This window comes from Erythrolamprus reginae, chromosome 10 (genome assembly GCF_031021105.1).
Source record: "Erythrolamprus reginae isolate rEryReg1 chromosome 10, rEryReg1.hap1, whole genome shotgun sequence".
Taxonomy (NCBI): Eukaryota; Metazoa; Chordata; class Lepidosauria; order Squamata; family Dipsadidae; genus Erythrolamprus; species Erythrolamprus reginae.
The window spans coordinates 5,010,550-5,030,149 of record NC_091959.1 but is presented as its reverse complement, the minus strand read 5'-3'; the positions used below and the strand labels follow the sequence as shown (position 1 = coordinate 5,030,149).

The 19,600-nt window shown below is 43.8% G+C and overlaps 1 protein-coding gene across 1 annotated transcript; it reads left to right on the top strand.

Moving 5' to 3' along the window:
- The first annotated feature begins 292 nt into the window (after positions 1-292).
- Positions 293-17,108, top strand: LOXL1 (lysyl oxidase like 1). Its single transcript, XM_070762627.1, has 7 exons — positions 293-2,024; positions 10,464-10,572; positions 11,887-12,024; positions 12,777-12,933; positions 13,845-13,940; positions 14,896-15,011; positions 16,868-17,108. Exons 1-7 carry the CDS (start codon positions 842-844, stop codon positions 16,872-16,874), a joined length of 1,806 nt encoding a protein of 601 aa, XP_070618728.1. The 5' UTR covers positions 293-841; the 3' UTR covers positions 16,875-17,108.
- The last annotated feature ends 2,492 nt before the right edge of the window (positions 17,109-19,600 follow it).

The following is a 19,600-nucleotide window of genomic DNA, read 5'->3' as shown; positions in this document are numbered from 1 at the left end:
CTGAGATAGAAGATGTATTAAAGAGCCTGAGTACCTTCAACGCTCTCCAGCTTAAAATCCTAATGTGTGCTACAAACTGTTTGGTTTGACTTGGAGAAGTTGTCACTGTCCCTTTTTCCCTTCACCAGGATCCAGGAGGCCCAAGAAAGCTGCCCAGCTTGGATATAGAGCCGCTCTTTCTTGGCCTATTTCGGAAATGTGCCATCTCATTTTTCTCGGGAACTTTTCTTTTCAGGCTCGTGGAAGAGAGTAACGCTAACAGAGGAAACCTGGCTGGTTTTAGGACCCTGTGACGCAGATTGCTTGCAAAGAGCCCTAAAACATCCCCAGCATTTCTGAGAGTTAGTTGCTTATTCATTCAGAGCAGGAACAAAAACCATCCAGCAACTGAGATCCACCAACGTTTTGCAAACAGGCAATGTAAAAAACAAAACAAAACCCAACACAGAGAAGAGCAGAGTCAACAAAAACTTTTGAGGTTTTTGTCTCTTCTCTCTCTTCTTTCTCTTCTTTCTTTTCTCTCTCTCTCTCTCCCCCTCCCTCTCTGTCTTTCGCTCTCTCTCTCTCACTCTTGCTCTCTCTTTCTCTCTCCCCTTTGCTCCAAAACCTCATTCTTTGCAGGCTCTTTTTCCTCCCCAGCCTCAAGATGAAATTTGCAGAGAACCGCTGGGGCATCTTAGCCGAAGCGAGGAATGGACAGCATTGAGATCGGTTTGCTAAGGGAAGTGGAGAAGGGGAGAAGCCAGCCATCAGAACTCTTTGGCCGCTGGGCTGTTTCGCGGAGGTGTTTTTCTTTTCGTTCCTACAAACAACAAGGTAAGGCCTCTTGATCCGCCTCAACATGACAGCTCACAGCTTCTGGGACCTCTGGGTATTGATGGGTTCGGCTGCGTTCCTGCTGGTCCGTGGACAATACCCTCAACAGGACAATGCGGACAATGGTCACTGGAGGCAGATGATCCAGTGGGAGAATAACGGAAGGCTGTACAGTCTCTTGAACTCCGGCTCTGAGTACGTCCCGGCCAGCCACGTAAGAGCCGAGAGCAGCGCCAGAGTGATGTTAGCCGATGCGGCCACCAACCAAGGACAACGGAGCGCAGGGAACACTCGGAGGCAAGTGCCAACCTTACCCATCAGGTCAGGATCGGATACAGTCCGGGGGCAAACCAGGCACCCCTTCGGATTTGGGCAGGTACCTGACAACTGGAGAGATGGCACCGCCGTAGACAGCAACTCCAACGCCCATCGTCCGTGGTTGGCCGTTCCTCATCAGCGGCAGGTGGGCGCTGCGTCCTCTTCGTATGTCGCGTTTGGACAGCTCTACCCACAGGGATCCTACCCTCAGCCCCCTTACGCCAACCAGTACGAGACCTATGACCCGCAGGTGCCCCGAGCCTACGACGAGGGCCACAATTACTACCGTACCACTGGGACGTGGGGCGGGGCTGTGGCGGCCGCTTCAGCCAGTGCTGGAGTAGTGAACCCTTTTCAACCCAGAGCGAGGTACGAAGAATATACGGAGAACCAAAATCCCTACCAAGCTCAACCTTACGCTCCTGTCCAGGAGCGGCCCCATGTGCCTTCCGCCCAACAGCTCCCGTCTCCAGACGGCTTAGACAGACGGTATTCTCACAGCCTCTACCATGACACTGGGACCAGCTTTGACCAAAATGTCCCCGATTCCTATCCATCCACCCAAAACCAGGGCCAAGGGGTCCCTCTCACAGATAACTCGCATGTCCACTCCGGATCGCCTGCCAATGCTGGCACCGGCTACGGGAATGAGCCGTGGGCAAGGCAGTATCCTCCTTTTGGGCAGGTTCCCGAAGAGCCCTACGTCCCTGCTCGCAACATGGAGCCCCAGCCTCCTTTCCGGCCCTTAGACCCCCATGGGGTCCCTCGGCCTGAGCCCTACCTTCCTATCCGGAATTCTGAAACCCCCCAGTTGATTCCAGACAACCAAGGAGTCAACCAAGGGCGCATGAGCGTGGGCAGCATCTACAGACCGAATCAGAACGGACGCGGTGAGTCTTTGGCTACGGGAAGAGTGGGGAGATCTACTGTGGGACTTTGTGGCGTCCCCAAAATTGGGGCGGCTTAGTTTCTTTCTTTTTGGGATTAAGAGAACCAAAATGGGTGGTTTCAAGACCAGAGCAATGGTGATGAGAAAAATCATCATCATTTTAGCCATTGTCTATGTAATGTAGGATGAGGTCCTCTTCTGCTTTTTTTCCAACCCAAACGGTCCTGAGCTTTCTTTTGCCAATCGGGCCCAACATACACTGCTCAAAAAAAAATAAAGGGAACACTTAAACAACACAATATAACTCCAAGTGAATCAAACTTCTGTGAAATCAAACTGTCCACTTAGGAAGCAACACTGATTGACCATCAATTTCACCTGCTGTTGTGCACATTTAGTTGTTCTTGCTATGCAACCATTTCCATTTCAATTCTTTTATAGGATCACATCCTATACTTTTATTTATTCTCTAATCCAGTGTTTCCCAACCTTGACAACTTGAAGATATCTGGACTTCAACTCCCAGAAGTCCCCAGCCAGCATTCACTGGCTGGGGAATTCTGGGAGTTGAAGTACAGATATCTTCAAGTTGCCAAGGTTGGGAAACACTGCTCTAATCCATGTGAAGGTCTTTCTGTCTTGCTTATTTATTTACTTACTTACTTACTTACTTACTTACTTACTTACTTACTTACTTACTTACTAACTTACTTACTTGGTACTTACTTACTAACTAACTAACTAACTAACTTACTTACTTACTTACTTACTTACTTACTTACTTACTTACTTACTTACTTACTTACTTACTTACTTATTAGATTTGTATGCCGCCCCTTTCTGTAGACTCGGGGCGGCTCACAACACAATAAAAACAGTTCATGACAAATCTAATAATTTACTATTTAAAATATTTAAAAACCCCATTATTAAACAGACATACACACAAGCATACCATACATAAATTGTATAGGCCCTGGGGGAGATATCTCAGTTTCCCCATGCCTGACGACAAAGGTGGGTTTTGAGGAGTTTACGAAAGGCAAGGAGGGTAGGGGCAGTTCTAATCTCTGGGGGGAGCTGGTTCCAGAGAGTCGGGGCCGCCACAGAGAAGGCTCTTCCCCTGGAGCCCGCCAACCGACATTGTTTAGTTGACGGGACCCAGAGAAGGCCGACTCTGTGGGACCTAATCGGTCGCTGGGATTCGTGCGGCAGAAGGCGGTCCCGGAGGTATTCTGGCCCGATGCTATGAAGGGCTTTAAAGGTCATAACCAACACTTTGAATTGTGATCAGAAATTGATCGGCAACCAATGCAGACTGCAGAGTGTTGATGTAACATGGGCATACCTGGGGAAGCCCATGATTGCTCTCGCAGCTGCATTCTGCACGAATACTTTTCAAAGGTAGCCCCATGTAGAGAGCGTTACAGTAGTCGAGCCTCAAGGTGATGAGGGCATGAGTGACTGTGAGCAGTGAGTCCCGGTCCAAATAGGGCCGCAACTGGTGCACCAGGCGAACCTGGGCAAACGCCCCCCCTTATGCTGGGCAAGGAGAGTTCCCTGGCTTTTTTAAGTTTTTATTTTTGGTCACCACGATGGATGTTGAGGCTCTAGAAAGAGTGCAGAGAAGAGTGACAAAGATGATGCCTCCCCTGCCCTTTGTTCTCCAGATGTCTTCCAGTAAGGAATGCCAAACTAATCAAGGAAAGATCCATCCTAGAACGAAGGAGACATTTCCTGACAAGGAGAACAATTAATCAGTGGAACGGCTTGCCTCCCAAAGTTGTGGGTGTTCCATTACTGCAGGTTTCCAAGAAGGGATTGGACAATCATTCTTCTGGCATGTTACAGGATTTCCTGCTTGAGCAGAAAGTTGGAACGCAAGACCTCCAGAGTCCCTTCCCATTTAGTATTTATTAGATTTGTATGCCGCCCCTCTCCGAAGACTCGGGGTGGCTCACAACAATATAAAAAGACAATGTAAACAAATCTAATATTAAAAGACAATCTAAAAAACCCCATTTGAAAGAACCACTCATACATACAAGCATACCATGTATAAATTCTATAAGCCTAGGGGGAAGGGAATATCTCAATTCCCCCATGCCTGACGACAGAGGTGGGTTTTAAGGAGCTTGCGAAAGGCAAGGAGGGTGGGGGCAACTCTGATATCTGGGGGGAGCTGGTTCCAGAGGGCCGGGGCCGCCACAGAGAAGGCTCTTCTCTTGGGTCCCGCCAAACAACATTGCTTAGTCGACGGGACCCGGAGAAGGTCAACTCTGTGGGAGCTAACCGGTCGCTGGGCTTCGTGTGGCAGAAGGCGGTCCCGGAGATATTCTGGTCCGATGCCATTTGCATGATGTGTTCTGTTCAGTGGTTCCCTACACCAGGGAAGGGCTGCTCATTTTACCTTCGGCAGGTGTGCCCTCTGAGGACATTGTGCCCGGCAGTGTGAGATTTGGGTTCTCAACAAGCAAAATCTCACACGAGGACACACGCGAGAACAAGATTTCAGGGATTTTTGGTGATACTTTTGCTTCTGTGCATGCGCAGAGTGAGATTTGGCTTTTACGCAGCAAGAGAAATCTCACACGAGGACACACGCGAGAGTGAGATTTTGGCGATTTTGGGCAATATTTTTGCTTCTGTGCATGCGCAGAGTGAGATTTGGCTTTTAATGAGCAGCAAATGAAACCTCGGTGAGGGTGCATGTGGGAGAGAGATTGGCTGGGGAATTCTGGGAGTTGAAGTCCAAATATCTTCAAGTTGCCCAGGTTGGGAAACATTGATCCATGATGACATCAGGCGAGCAGAGCTTGCTGCCTCCGCCGTTACCAGTTCGTCTGAACCGGGGCGAACCAGTAGCAACCCACCACTAATTTCCCACCCAGCTTCATCCAAACCCTTTCTACTCAACTGATGCACTTTTGCATGTTTTCTAGCCTTGCTTCCCACCGCAATGATGTTTTCCTATGTTGCTGCTGGGTCAAAGACGCAGAGAGGATTTTCATTTTGGCACTGAAAGTTTTTAAAAGTGGTTTTGTTTTAATTAAAAGGGTGGGTTTTTTACCCCCATCAACTCCAGGGGTGAAGTGAGTTTCTGTATTTTAGCGCCCTCTACTGAAGAATAAAAACATTGCCTGTTTTCTTGGTTTGGCTGTTATTCCCATCAATAATAGCCTCTGATGATAGGTAGGTAGGTAGGTAGGTAGGTAGGTAGGTAGGTAGGTAGGTAGGTAGACAGACAGACAGACAGACACACAGACAGATAGATAGATAGATAGATGATAAATTAGATGATAGATGAGTAAGATAGATAGATAGATAGATAGATAGATAGATAGATAGATAGATAGATAGATAGATAGATGAAAAGAAGGAATGAGGGAAGGAAATAAAGAAAGAAAAAAGATAGGTAGGTAGGTAGATAGATAGATAGATAGATAGATAGACAGACTAGATAGATAGATAGATAGATAGATAGATAGATAGATAGATAGATAGATAGATAGATAGATAGATAGATAGATAGATAGATAGACAGACTAGATAGATAGATAGATAGATAGATAGATAGATAGATAGATAGATAGATAGATAGATAGATAGATAGATAGATAGATAGATAGATAGATAGATAGATAGATAGATAGATAGATAGATAGATGATAAATTAGATGATAACTAGATGATAGACAGAGAGATAGAGAGATGATGGATGGATGGATAGATAGATAGATGATAAATTAAATGATAGATGAGTAAGATAGATAGATAGATAGAGAGAGATAGAAAAATAGATAGATAGATAGATAGATAGATAGATAGATAGATAGATAGATAGATAGATGAAAAGAAGGAAGGAGGGAAGGAAATAAAGAAAGAAAAAAGATAGGTAGGTAGGTAGGTAGGAGGAAAAGCTGCCATAGTTTTCAAAAAGGACACCATTACATAAGTTCCCCACCCCGCTCCTCATTGAAATGTCCCCTGGCTCCAACAATGGAGGAAATCCGTCCCTAAAAGAATCCGCAAGCTAAAACCCACCCCTGGCTCGGTTTGCACACTGCCCCAAAGCTGTGGTTTGCAAATAAACCCTGATTTGTAGCTTAGCATCAAGGGTCAAATCAGACTCCCTAATGTTTGTTCTGCTTTTGAGTCAACTGCATGAATCCCAGCGACCGATAAGGTCCCACAGAGTTGGCCTTCTCCGGGTCCCGTCGACTAAACAATGTCGTTTGGCGGGACCCAGGAGAAGAGTCTTCTCTGTGGCGGCCCCAGCCCTCTGGAACCAACTCCCCCCGGAGATTAGAATTGCCCCCACCCTCCCTGTCTTTCGTAAACTACTCAAGACTCATTTATACCGCCAGGCATGGGGGAGTTGAGATATTCCTTCCCCCTAGGCCATTAAAAGTTATGCCTGGTATGTCTGTATGTATGTTTGGTTTTATAATAAGGGTTTTTAGTTGTTTTATTATTGGATTGTCACATGCTGTTTTTATCATTGTTGTTAGCCATCCCAAGTCTATGGAGAGGGGCGGCATACAAATCCAATAAATTATTATTATTATTTAATAGGAAAGTGAACACAAGAACAAGGGGACACAATCTGAAATTAGTTGGGGGAAAGATCAAAAGCAACATGAGAAAATATTATTTTACTGAAAGAGTAGTAGATCCTTGGAACAAACTTCCAGCAGACGTGGTAGATAAATCCACAGTAACTGAATTTAAACATGCCTGGGATAAACATATATCCATCCTAAGATAGAATACAGAAAATAGTATAGGGGCAGACTAGATGGACCATGAGGTCTTTTTCTGCCGTCAGACTTCTATGTTTCTATGTCTAATAAGGTTCAGGAGGGAAGTGTTTTTAATAGGAAAGTGAACACAAGAACAAGGGGACACAATCTGAAGTTAGTTGGGGGAAAGATCAAAAGCAACATGAGAAAATATTATTTTACTGAAAGAGTAGTAGATTCTTGGAACAAACTTCCAGCAGACGTGGTTGGTAAATCCACAGGGACTGAGTTTAAACATGCCTGGGATAAACATATATCCATCCTAAGATAAAAATACAGGAAATAGTATAAGGGCAGACTAGATGGACCATGAGGTCTTTTTCTGCCATCAGACTTCTATGTTTCTATGTTTCTATTATTATTATTATTATTATTATTATTATTATTATTATTATTATTCCTTAAGACCGGTGGTCTGAGACAAAGTGAGGCCTCAGATAAGCAATCTATAGCTTTTTTTAAAACCCACCCACTCTTTCCCCTAACACCACCCCCACCCCTCCAACTGACCAAATGACCAACAGATGCTAACCGCCTGCCTTGGCTCCAACCACATGCCTCTGATTAGATTTATTTCCCTTGCATTCCTGTATATGTACGGCGGTCTCTTAGCAACTGCTCCATTTAGCATTCTTGCCTCAATGTCCCACTGGGGATTTTTGGTGGGGGTTTCCCCCCCCTTTCATGCCTGAGTAGGCGTTGGAGTGATTGCATGTCCCGCTTTCTGCTTTCCACTTACTAAACCCTGGCTTGGTCAGCGGGAAAGAAGTTGGGGGGGTGGGCACGTTTGTGAGATAAGCTGAAGACCCCAAAAGCATTCGACTAATGCAATGCTCTCTACATGGGGCTACCTCTGAAAAGTGTTTGGAAAGTTCAGATCGTGCAGAATGCAGATGCGAGAGCAATCATGGGCTTCCCAAGGTATGCCCATGCCACACCAACACTCCGCAGTCTGCATTGGTTGCCGATCAATTTCCGGTCACAATTCAAAGTGTTGGTTCTGACCTATAAAGCCCTTCATGGCACCGGGCCAGAATACCTCCGGGACCGCCGTCTGCCGCACGAATCCCAGCGACCGGTTAGGTCCCACAGAGTTGGCCTTCTCCGGGTCCCATCAACTAAACAATGTCGTTTGGCGGGACTCAGGAGAAGAGCCTTCTCTGTGGTGGCCCCGACCCTCTGGAACCAGCTCCCGCCAGATATCAGAGTTGCCCCCACCCTCCTTGCCTTTCGAAAGCTCCTTAAAACCCACCTCTGTCGTCAGGCATGGGGGAATTGAAATTTTCTCTTCCCCCTAGGCTTATAGAATTTATACATGGTATGCTTGTATGTATGAGTGGTTCTTTAAATTGGGGTTTTTTAGATTGTCTTTTAATATTAGATTTGTTTACATTGTCTTTTCATTGTTGTTAGCTACCCCGAGTCTTCGGAGAGGGGCGGCATACAAATCAAATAGATAGATAGATAGATAGATAGATAGATAGATAGATAGATAGATAGATAGATAGATAGATAGATAGATAGATAGATAGATAAATTCTGGTGTTTGGAAGAAATACATACCTGAGTTCGGTTCTCCCCAAGTATACCCTACGACAGTGTTTCCCAACCTTGGCAACTTGAAGATATTTGGAATTCAACTCCCAGAATTCCCCAGCCAGCGAATGCTGGGAGTTGAAGTCCAAATATCTTCAAGTTGCCAAGGTTGGGAAACACTGCCCTACAAAACTAGAAACTCCCCAAGAGTACTAGATTTACAATCCTGGGTCTTGAAAGCTTAGAACTACCTCGCCTTAAACCCGACCTAAGCATAGCCCATAAAACCCTCTGCTGCAACGTCCTCCGTGTCAACAACTACTTCAGCTTCAACCACAACAACACATGAGCACACCACAGATACAAACTTAATGTTAACCGCTCCAAACTCGACTGCAAAAAAATACGACTTTGGTAATCGAGGGGTCGAAGCATGGCACTCACTACCTGACTCTGTAGTGTCATCCCCCAACCCCCAAATTTTTACCCTTAGACTGTCCACTGTGGACCTCTCCAGATTCCTAAGAGGTCAGTATGGGGCGTGCATAAGAGCACCAGTGTGCCTCCCGTCCCCTGTCCTAATGTCTCTTTATGTTTACTTGCATTATGGATATGAACTCCATTGTTTTAATGTTAATTTTATTCTCTATTATCCCAATGCTTTTCTAATGCTTTTTCCTTGTATATTGATATGTTATTTCTACTCATTATGTACTAGACAAAAGAAAGAAGGAAGGAAAGAAAGAATGAAAGAAAGAAAGAAAGAAAGAAAGAAAGATAGAAAGAGAGAGAGAGAGAGAATAGAAAGGAGAAAAAACCTAGAAACATGGAGGCTAACTGAAAGATGTTTTTTTTAATGGTGGGCAGGACCACATGGTTTGAGATCCTGAACAAAAAGACACGGGGGGGGAGAGAGAGAGAGAGAAAGAAAGAGAGAAAGAAAGAAAGAAGGAAAGAAGGAAAGAAGGAAAGAAAGAAAGAAAGAAGGAAAGAAAGAAAGAAGGAAGGAAAGAAAGAAAGATAGATAGAAAGAGAGAGAGAGAATAGAAAGGAGAAAAAAACTAAAAACATGGAGGCTAACTGGAAAGATGTTTTTTTTAATGGTGGGCAGGACCACATGGTTTGAGATCCTGAACAAAAAGACACAGGTGGGGGGGAGAGAGAGAGAAAGAAAGAAAGAGAGAAAGAAAGAAAGAAAGAAGGAAGGAAAGAAAGAAAGAAAGAAAGAAAGAAGAAAATAGAAAGGAGAAAAAAACTAAAAACATGGAGGCTAACTGGAAAGATTTTTTTTTAATGGTGGGCAGGACCACATGGTTTGAGATCCTGAACAAAAAGACACAGGGGGGGGAGAGAGAGAGAGAGAAAGAAAGAAAGAAAGAGAGAAAGAAAGAAAGAAAGAAAGAAAGAAAGAAAGAAAGAAAGAAAGAAAGAAAGAAAGAAAGAAAGGCTATGGGTTTTAACAAGCACCCCGTTAGTCCTCCCCTACCTCCCACCGTCCGACTGGTTTTTCCACTAGAAAATAAAATAGAAAGGAAAAAGAACAATGCCTTTTTGTTTTTCGGTCCAATCTCCTCTGAGGGATCACGTCACCAGTTTAGCTCTCATTTCCTGTCTCTCTCTCTCTCTCTCTCTCTCTCTCTCTCTCTCTCTCTCTCTCTCTCTCTCTCTCTCTCTCTCTCTCAATTGATAAATTCTGCTGATGTCAGCCACTGGGGAGCCTTACTTGAAGAGAAGTCAAAGGAGGTTTGGATTTTGGGAGGGAGAAGAAGGGATAAAAAACCATTTTGGGTTGGTTTGAGTAGAAGTTTTTAAGAAGGTGTTTGATATCTGTCGAGTTGCCTGCACTAGATCAAGCTGGCACTCATATAATGGCCAATGTAGGCAAATAGATGGCTTGATATGTTCATTTCAATGGGGAGGGTGGTTAGTGGTTAGTGACTGATTAGCAGTGGAGAAACACTTGTGTCCTTAAATTCAGTTTTTTCCCAGATGTGTCAATACGGCTCCGCTAATAAATTGGAACTTTGAGGAATACTTTGCCTTGGACTCCGATTTAATTTTGGGTGCTATTTGGAATCCTGACCCCTTGCTTCCTTCTCTAGGCCTACCTGATCTTGTACCGGACCCAAACTATGTCCAAGCATCCACTTATGTTCAGAGAGCTCACCTTTACTCACTCCGTTGCGCAGCGGAAGAGAAGTGCCTCGCCAGGTAACGCTCTCCATGTTTCACTTCTTTGTTTAATCACTGATTCATTTGCTCGTCCATTGGTTCAACCTGTATGGCCAAGCAAAACAGAGCAACACTGGATGGTATATCAACAAATTAAGAGCAATTTTTACAAGTTAAAAAAAAATCAAACTGGCCACACTAACCAATAAGTTATCATGGATATATTATCTATCGAATTACTTATTGTCTAGTTCCACAAAATATAAAATCTTCTTAATTATTATATTTTCAGTTGGTACATCTCGTTTTCAGTAGAGTGGTACCTCTGCTTACGAACTTAATTCGTTCCATGACCAGGTTCTTAAGTAGAAAGGTTTGTAAGAAGACGCAATTTTCCCATAGGAATCAATGTAAAAGAAAATAATGTGTGCGATTGGGGAAACCACGGGGAGAGTGGAGGCCCTGTTTTTTCCTGGGAGATTCCTAGAGAAGCCCTACAGAGGCTTCTCCCTGCCTTTTCCATCCCTGTTTCCGCCCAGGAGATTTGTATTTGTATTTATTAGATTTGTATGCCGCCCCTCTCCGAAGACTCAGGGCGGCTAACAACAATATAAAAAGACAATGTAAACAAATCTAATATTAAAAACAATCTAAAAAAACCCCAATTTAAAGAACCACTCATACATACAAGCATACCATGTATAAATTCTATAAGCCTAGGGAGAAGGGAAATCTCAATTCCCCCATGCCTGACGACAGAGGTGGGTTTTAAGGAGCTTACGAAAGGCTAGGAGGGTGGGGGCAACTCTGATATCTGGGGGGAGCTGGTTCCAGAGGGTTGGGGCTGCCACAGAGAAGGGTTTTCCCCTGGGCCCCGCCAAACGACATTGCTTAGTCGACGGGACCCGGAGAAGGCCAACTCTGTGGGACCTAACCGGTCGCTGGGATTCGTGCGGCAGAAGGCGGTCCCGGAGATATTCTGGTCTGGTTCCATGAAGGGCTTTATAGGTCACAACCAATACTTTGAATTGTGACCGGAAATTGATCGGCAACCAATGCAGACTGCGGAGTGTTGGTGTAACATGGGCATATTTGGGGAAGCCCATGACAGCTCTCGCAGCTGCATTCTGCATGATCTGAAGTTTCTGAACACTTTTCAAAGGTAGCCCCATGTAGAGACTATGTAATATGACATAGTAATATTTTCTTTCCACCTTTTGGTCCAGTGTTCCCAGTCGAGATGCTTCCGGTTTCATACTTATTTTTTGTTTTGTAATTTCCTCCAACCAAATTTGAATATATATATTTTGGTGCCAAAATTGGGTAATAACAGTTTCATCTTCATATCCATAGCACGGCTTACACTGCGGAAGCAACCGATTACGATGTCCGTGTGTTACTGCGTTTCCCACAACGGGTGAAGAACCAGGGGACAGCGGACTTCCTGCCTAACCGAGCCCGTCATACGTGGGAATGGCACAGCTGCCATCAGTAAGTGTCGCTCAACATCCGAAACCAGGGTGTGAAAGTTTGCGGTGCTCTTGTTGAATTCACCCAACCAGCTTAACCAAGATTGTTCTCCACCTAGCAGCTGCGTTTTCCACCCAGCACTAAAACTGGTTAGGTGCAAGTTGCTTGTTTTGGGATGTTTAAGCCTATTGAGTAAACCCTTAACCCCGGTCTGTCTGCAAAGTTATTATTATTATTTATTGGATTTGTATGACGCCCCTCTCCGTAGACTCGGGGCAGCTAACAACAGTGATAAAAAACGGCATGTAACAATCCAATATTAGAATAACTAGAGCGGACATGATAGCAGTCTACAAGTAATACGAGGGGATGTCACAGAGAGGAGGGGATCACTTTATTCTTCAGGGCACCAGAGGGCCGGACGAGGAACAACGGCTGGAAGCTGACCAAGGAGAGATTCAACATGGAGATAAAGAGGAACTTCCTGACGGTCAGAGCGATCAAGCAATGGAACAACCTACCAGTGGATGTTGTGAACTCCAACACTGTGGACATTTTTAAGAGAAGATTGAACTGCCACTTGACTGGTGTGCTATAGGGTTCCTGCTTGGGAAGGGGGTTGAACTCAATGGCCTTCATGGTCCCTTTCAACTCTATCAATCAATCAGTCAATCAGTCAATCAGTCAATCAATCTATCAGTCTATCAGTCTATCAGTCTATCAGTCTATCAGTCAATCAATCAATAAATAAACAATCCTTCTATCTTCTCCAGGCATTACCACAGTATGGATGAGTTCAGCCATTACGACTTGCTGGATGCTACCACGGGGAAGAAAGTGGCAGAAGGCCACAAAGCTAGTTTCTGTTTGGAAGACACCACGTGTGACTTTGGGAATCTCAAGCGTTACGCCTGCACTTCACACACCCAGGTGGGTTCACTTCCCAGAAATCTCAAATTCACACAAGGAAAGACAATCTTTTAATGATTGAGAAATAATGGCCGTCCCCCCCCCCCATTATTTCTGGCTTCCAAAACCTGTACAGGTATGATAGCAATGTTATTACTAGAGTCCAGATTGACATTTTGGACCCAACTCTTGGGTTTTGGGAAGAGCTAATTACTTAGAACAGATGCATTAGAGTCAAGTGCATATATTTGGGAGTGGGTGTTTAAAATTGTGCTACATAAAAAGGATATTTAAAAAATCTGAGCAGCCCAGTGTTGGGAGGTTTCAGTGGCTGTAAAACCTTCAATATTTAACCAAATGTTGTGTGTGTGTGTAGTTTGAAGATCAAATTAGGCAGACCCCTAACCCCCCAACATTTCTCCCTTAGACTCTCCACGATTGACCTCTCCAAGTTCCTAAGAAGTCAGTAAGGGGCGTACATAAGTGCACCAGTGTGCCTTTCGTCCCCTGTCCAATTGTCTTTCCTTTATCTCATATATCATATATATTTTCTTCCTTTCATATATCTTCTCCTCTATTTTTGCATATTATCTTTATATATATATATTACTTCATGTCTATTCTCTTCCATATGTATTGTGTATTGGACAAATGAATAAATAAAATAAAAAATAAAATAAAATAAAGTTTAGAAGTTGAAGTCCTAGTCTTTGGTTCTATCCTTGATGAAGAAGGGAGGAGGAAGAGAGGAAGGAGGAAGAGGAGGAGGAGGAGAAGATCTTATTCTCTTTGTGTCATGCCTATTTTCCCATCAAGCATCTTTTCCCAGCCCAACAACTATTATCTTTCAAAATGTTATCAAGACTTGAACTCAAGATTTTTAAAAAATTATCCACTTAAAAAGTTCAAGAAATATTTTTGTTTTCTTTCAGGGTCTGAGTCCAGGTTGCTACGACACCTACAATGCTGACATAGATTGCCAGTGGATTGATATCACAGATGTTCAACCTGGGAATTATATCCTAAAGGTGTGCCACAAAACTTTGAACTTCCCAAATGTTGCTTTCTATTCTGTAGGGAAGTAAAGATTGTGTTATAAAGTGAGAAATCCAGTTGCAGAAGGGGGGCTTTTGGGGGCGTCACCAGTATAGTCAGACACGTCAAGAAGACAGACACAGTGGTGCTTTCAAACCTCGGCCAGGTTGTGTTGCAACACCCATAAAAGCCAGACAGAGCTTCTCTAGCTTATTGATTGATTAGGGAATTCTGAGAGTTGGCCCATACATCTTTTAAGCGATTGAGGTTAAAAATGCTGCTCCAGGGACATTTAATTGGGGGTGGGCCAAAATATATTGATGAGTGAACCAAGGGACAAATTGAGGTGCCCTTCTTATCTAAGAAGATGATTGGGGGGTTTGACTGGTTGATTGGTTGTTTGGTTGTTTGATTGGCTGGTTGGCTGGTTGGCTGGCTGGTTGGTTGGTTGGTTGGTTGGTTGGTTGGTTGGTTGGTTGGTTGGTTGGTTGGTTGGTTGGTTGGTTGACTGGTTGGTTGGTTGACTGGTTGGTTGGTTGACTGGTTGGTTGGTTGACTGGTTGCTTGCTTGCTTGCTTGCTTGCTTGATTGGCTGGCTGGTTGGCTGGCTGGTTGGCTGGTTAGTTGGTTGGTTGGTTGGTTGGTGGGTGGGTTGGTGGGTTTGGTTGGCTGGTTGACTGGTTGGTTGGTTGATTATCTGACTGATTGATTGATTGGCTGGTTGATTATCTGATTGATTGATTGATTGATTGATTGATTGATTGATTAATTTATTGGTTGATTGGTTGGTTATTGACTGGATGATTGGCTGGTTATTGACTGGCCGATTGGCTAGTTGATTGGTGGGTGGGCGAGTGAGTGCATTGGCTGGTTGTTATGGGGGACTTTTGCCTTCTTCCCAGTATCAAAGAGGTTGATTGGCTTTTTCACCTTCTCTCAACCTCTCAGGTTCAGGTAAATCCCAAATATATTGTGATGGAATCAGACTTCACCAACAACGTGGTAAGGTGCAACGTTCACTACACCGGGCGCTTTGTGGCCACCACAAACTGCAAAATCTCCCAGTAAGCCTCTGCAACGACTTTCTCTCTGGGAGTGTGGAAAGGCTGAGTCCAATTATTTTGAGGGATGCTCTAGCTTTGAGAGAGCCACCAGGAGACCCTTTAAAACAAATGTTTTGTCAGGGTTCCAAATAACATCTAAAACTAAATCAGAGTCCAAGGCAAAGTCCCAATTTATTAACAGAGTCATTGGCACATCTGGGAGAAACCCAAATCTAAAGTCCCAGGGGTTTCTCCACCCAGCTGAAAGGTCAAGCCCTTGTCCCTACACCCCCAAGCCCATCACGTTGGCCAATCTTCATCTGCCAATTTGGCAGCAATTCCCATCTCCTTCCATGCAGGTGCAGGAGTAGAAAGACCAAGGATGACCTTGACCATCTGGAAGGAATTTCTCTTATGCAAATGGCCCTCCCAAATTCCCCCAGCTAAGCATACGTTTTAAAATAGCGCAAAGTGTGGCAGGCCAAAGACCCCCGACTAAAATGGCTTTGGACTGACATGTGTCCTCCACTGTCCTGGGATCAGAACTTGGACACGTCATCTTCAAACTGGTTCACTGTTAGCAGAGTTAGTTTGATCCAAGAATGGACCTATAATATCTGCCAGGTTTGGCCTACAGGCCAGGGAGAAGTGTTGTGGGACAGGGTGATCATTTATTTATTGATTGATTTTGTCCATTGCACAATGAGAGTTATATTGGGTATACAGTGTTCCCTCGATTTTCACGGGTTCAAACTTCACGGAAAGTCTATACCACGGTTTTTCAAAAATATTAATTAAAAAATACTTTGCGGGTTTTTTCCCCTATACCATGGTTTTTCCCACCCGATGACGTCATATGTCATCGCCAAACTTTCGTCTGCCTTTAATAAAAAATTTTTTAATAAACTTTAATAAATAAACATGGTGAGTAATAATCTGAATGGTTGCTAAGGGAATGGAAAATTGCAATTTAGGGGTTTAATGTGTTAAGGGAAGGCTTGGGATACTGTCCATAGCCAAAAATAGTGTATTTACTTCCGCATCTCTACTTCGCGGAAATTCAACTTTCGCGGGCGGTCTCGGAACGCATCCCCCGCGAAAAGTGAGGGAACACTGTACATATAGTAAATACATGATGAAGGTTATAGAGGAGATACTCATAGTAAAATATATCTAAGAAAGAAGAGAAGATATAGAAATAAAACATATCAATGAAAGAATAGAAGAAGAGATATAGGAATAGAAAAAAGGTATAGGAGATATAGAAGAGCAATAGGACAGGGGACGGAAGGCACTCTAGTGCACTTGTACTCGCCCATTACTGACCTCTAAGGAATCTGGAGAGGTCAACCGTAGATAATCTAAGGGTAAAGTGTTGGGGGTTTGGGGATGACACTACAGAGTCCAGCAATGAGTTCCACACTTCGATAACTCAGTTACTGAAGTTGTATTTTTTACAGTCAAGTTTGGAGCTAACGGCTCCAGGCCTGCCGGAAAAGCCAGGTCTTTCTGGAAGGCCGGGGCTACCACAGAGAAGGCTCTTCCCCTAGGCCCCGCCAAGCAACATTGTCTAGTTGACAGGACCTGGAGAAGGCTGACTCTGTGGGGCCTAATTGGTCACTGGGACTCATGTTGTTCATATGCTCTCATTGTGCCCAGACCTAGGATGGAACTCACAGCCTCCAGATTGTGAAGCGAGAGCTCCCCCTCCAGGCCAGATCCATAACTGGTCAGAACCATCCACGCAACCAAGCCGGAACACAATCCAAAGTTGAGCTTCCCCAAACTCTTTAGCCAAGTTCAGAAAGGGAAGAGGAGACGTTCCTGCATTTGCACCTGGTGTTAAAGACTTCCCTCTCTTGGTTTCTCCCTCGCAGGTCTTGATTCCAACCCGGGTGGTAGCAGTTCTTCCACCTTGCTTACTCGTCCTCCTCTCCTCTTCTGTGAAAGCCTCTCGCAAGGTGTAGCCTGCTAGGAGGGACTGGCCCCATTGCACCTGGGGGTCTATGCAGAAATGGGAACGGTTCCACAGCTTTTGCCCTCTTTTTTTTGTTTTTGAGACTATGTTAAATGGAAATGTGTCACTTTAATACTTTTTATAAATACTTTTGTTCTGAATCTTGGTTTGTTTGCATTTGTTTGTTTGACAAGTACTGAAGGTTGTTCATTTGCAGGTCTGTGCATCGGGGCGGGGGTGGGATGGGGTAGAGATCCAGAATGTAAGCTAAGGTGTAAAGGCAGATAGATAGTCCTTCTGTCGCATCTGGTGTGACGAGGGAGGGAGGGAGGGAAGGAGAAAGGAAGCAAGGAAGCAAGGAAGCAAGGAAGGAAGAAAGGAAGGAAAAAGAAGTAGGAGAGGGAGGGAGGGAGGGAGGAAGGAACAAACGAAGGAGGGAGGGAGGGAGGAAGGAAGGAGGGAGGAACAAAGGAAGGAAGGAAGGAATAAAGGAAAGAAGAAAGTAAAGAAAGAAGGAAAAAGAAGTAGGAGAGGGAGGAAGGAAGGAAGGAAAAAGAAGTAGGAGAGGGAGGAAGGAATGAACGAACGAAGGAGGGAGGGAGGAAGGAACAAAGGAACGAAGGAAGGAATAAAGGAAAGAAAGGAAAGAAGGAAAAAGAAGTAGGAGAGGGAGGAAGGAAGGAAGGAAGGAAGGAAGGAAGGAAAAAGAAGTAGGAGAGGGAGGAAGGAACGAACAAACGAAGGAGGGAGGGAGGAAGGAACGAATGAACGAAGGAAGGAATAAAGGAAAGAAAGGAAAGAAGGAAAAAGAAGTAGGAGAGGGAGGAAGGAAGGAAGGAAGGAAAGAAAGAAAGAAGGAGGGAGGGAGGGGGAAAAAGGAGAGGAAGGAAGGGGAAAAAGAAGGAGAGGGAGGAAAGGCCAGATCCATAACTGGTCAGAACCATCCCTGCAACCAAGCCAGAACACAATCCAAAGTTAAGCTTCCCAAAACTCTTTAGCCCTGGTCAGAAGGGAAAGGGGGGAGACATGATCGAAACATTTAAATACGTTAAAGTGTTAAATAAGGTTCAGGAGGGAAGTGTTTTTAATGGGAAAATGAACCCAAGAACAAGGAGACACAATCTGAAGTTAGTTGGGGGAAAGATCAGAAGCCACGTGAGAAAATATTATTTGACTGAAAGAGTAGTAGATGCTTGGAACAAACTTCCAGCAGACGTGGTTGGTCAATCCACAGGAACTGAATTTAAACATGCCTGGGATAAACATAGATCCATCCTAAGATAAAATACAGGAAATAGTATAAGGGCAGGCTAGATGGACCAGGAGGTCTTTTTCTGTTGTCAATCTTGTTTCTATCTAAAGTTAAAAATAGTCTTAAACACCCAAATTCATAAAAAGCAATCGTCCACATTCATCCTATCAAATTACACATTCAGATCGTCAGCCTGAGCTAGATATTAACACACAATGGCCCCACATTCCCCCACATATATTACAGTTGGCTATTTCATATATCAACGTGTCCCAATCAGATTTCAATTTCCAAATCAGGATGTGTAGTCATTGCCACCAAGCGCCAGTAGAGGGCCACCGTGCCAAGGAAATTAACTTTTATTTGCTGAACCCATAACAGTGAATATTTGTAGTATCTTAACTTCAACCTTCCACTAGCATCTTCCTATTAACCAGATCTTCTCCCCGAGTTCATCTCAGGGTGACCCCCAGCTCACCGAGCCAAATAAGTCCTAAATTTTTTTGTTACAAAGGCAGACAATTAAAAAACAAACAAACCACAAACTCTTAAGCCGTTAAAAGATTTGATAAAGGTGGTCATTGGGGCCCCAGGGAGTCAAACCCATAAGTAAACATAAAAAGCAGGGAATGCTTGAAATGAATTCAAAGTTCAAGGTAACCAGAGACAAACAATAGAACGAACAGAGTTAGATTGCCTTCTGCGTGGAGAACACAAGATAAAACTCCAATTTCTTGGGATCCTTTAGAAGTTTGTTTAAAGGAAGAAAACACATCATCCACAACATATAATTAAAATGTTTCGCTGTCTAATTAACCAACAGAGATAAAGCAGAAGGCTTTAAGTTCCCAACTTTCAATAATAAACATTGTTAAGTCTTCTCCAAACTATAGCTCAAATTTTAAATACAGTACCTTCAAAGGAATTTTGTTTAATGTTTGATCTCATGGGAATATTTGCAAGTTTGGGGAAGAGAATAGATTAACCGAATTTAAGGACTTTTTAGTGGTTGGCAGTTATTTTTTTAATTTATTTGTGACATTCTTAGAACACCCATATTTTTCTGGATGGGGTGCAATAAAATTACGTGAGCTGTGTGCTAACCAGCTGCCTTGAATTGGTCAAATAGGTCTGAAGAGGTGTCCAGATTAAGGTCATGCAGAAACATAGATCAGAAAACATAGTTTGGTTTAGCGATACAGTGTTCCCTCGATTTTCGCGGGTTCGAACTTTGTGAATAGCCTATACCACGGTTTTTCAAAAAATATTAATTAAAAAATACTTTACGGGTTTTTTTCTATACCATGGTTTTTCCTGCCCGATGACGTCATATGTCATCGCCAAGCTAATAATTTTTGCAAATAAATAACAAAAAAAATAATTATTGTTAATAATTATGTT

What these genes read in the sequence shown, in the direction of transcription:
- LOXL1 (XM_070762627.1), top strand. Translation starts at nt 842, where the DNA reads ATGACAGCTCACAGCTTCTGGGACCTCTGGGTATTGATGGGTTCGGCT. An exon ending in CCTGCACTTCACACACCCAG is followed by an intron (nt 12,934 to 13,844) that starts GTGGGTTCACTT and finishes GTTTTCTTTCAG; the next exon opens with GGTCTGAGTCCAGGTTGCTA. An exon ending in CTGGGAATTATATCCTAAAG is followed by an intron (nt 13,941 to 14,895) that starts GTGTGCCACAAA and finishes TCAACCTCTCAG; the next exon opens with GTTCAGGTAAATCCCAAATA.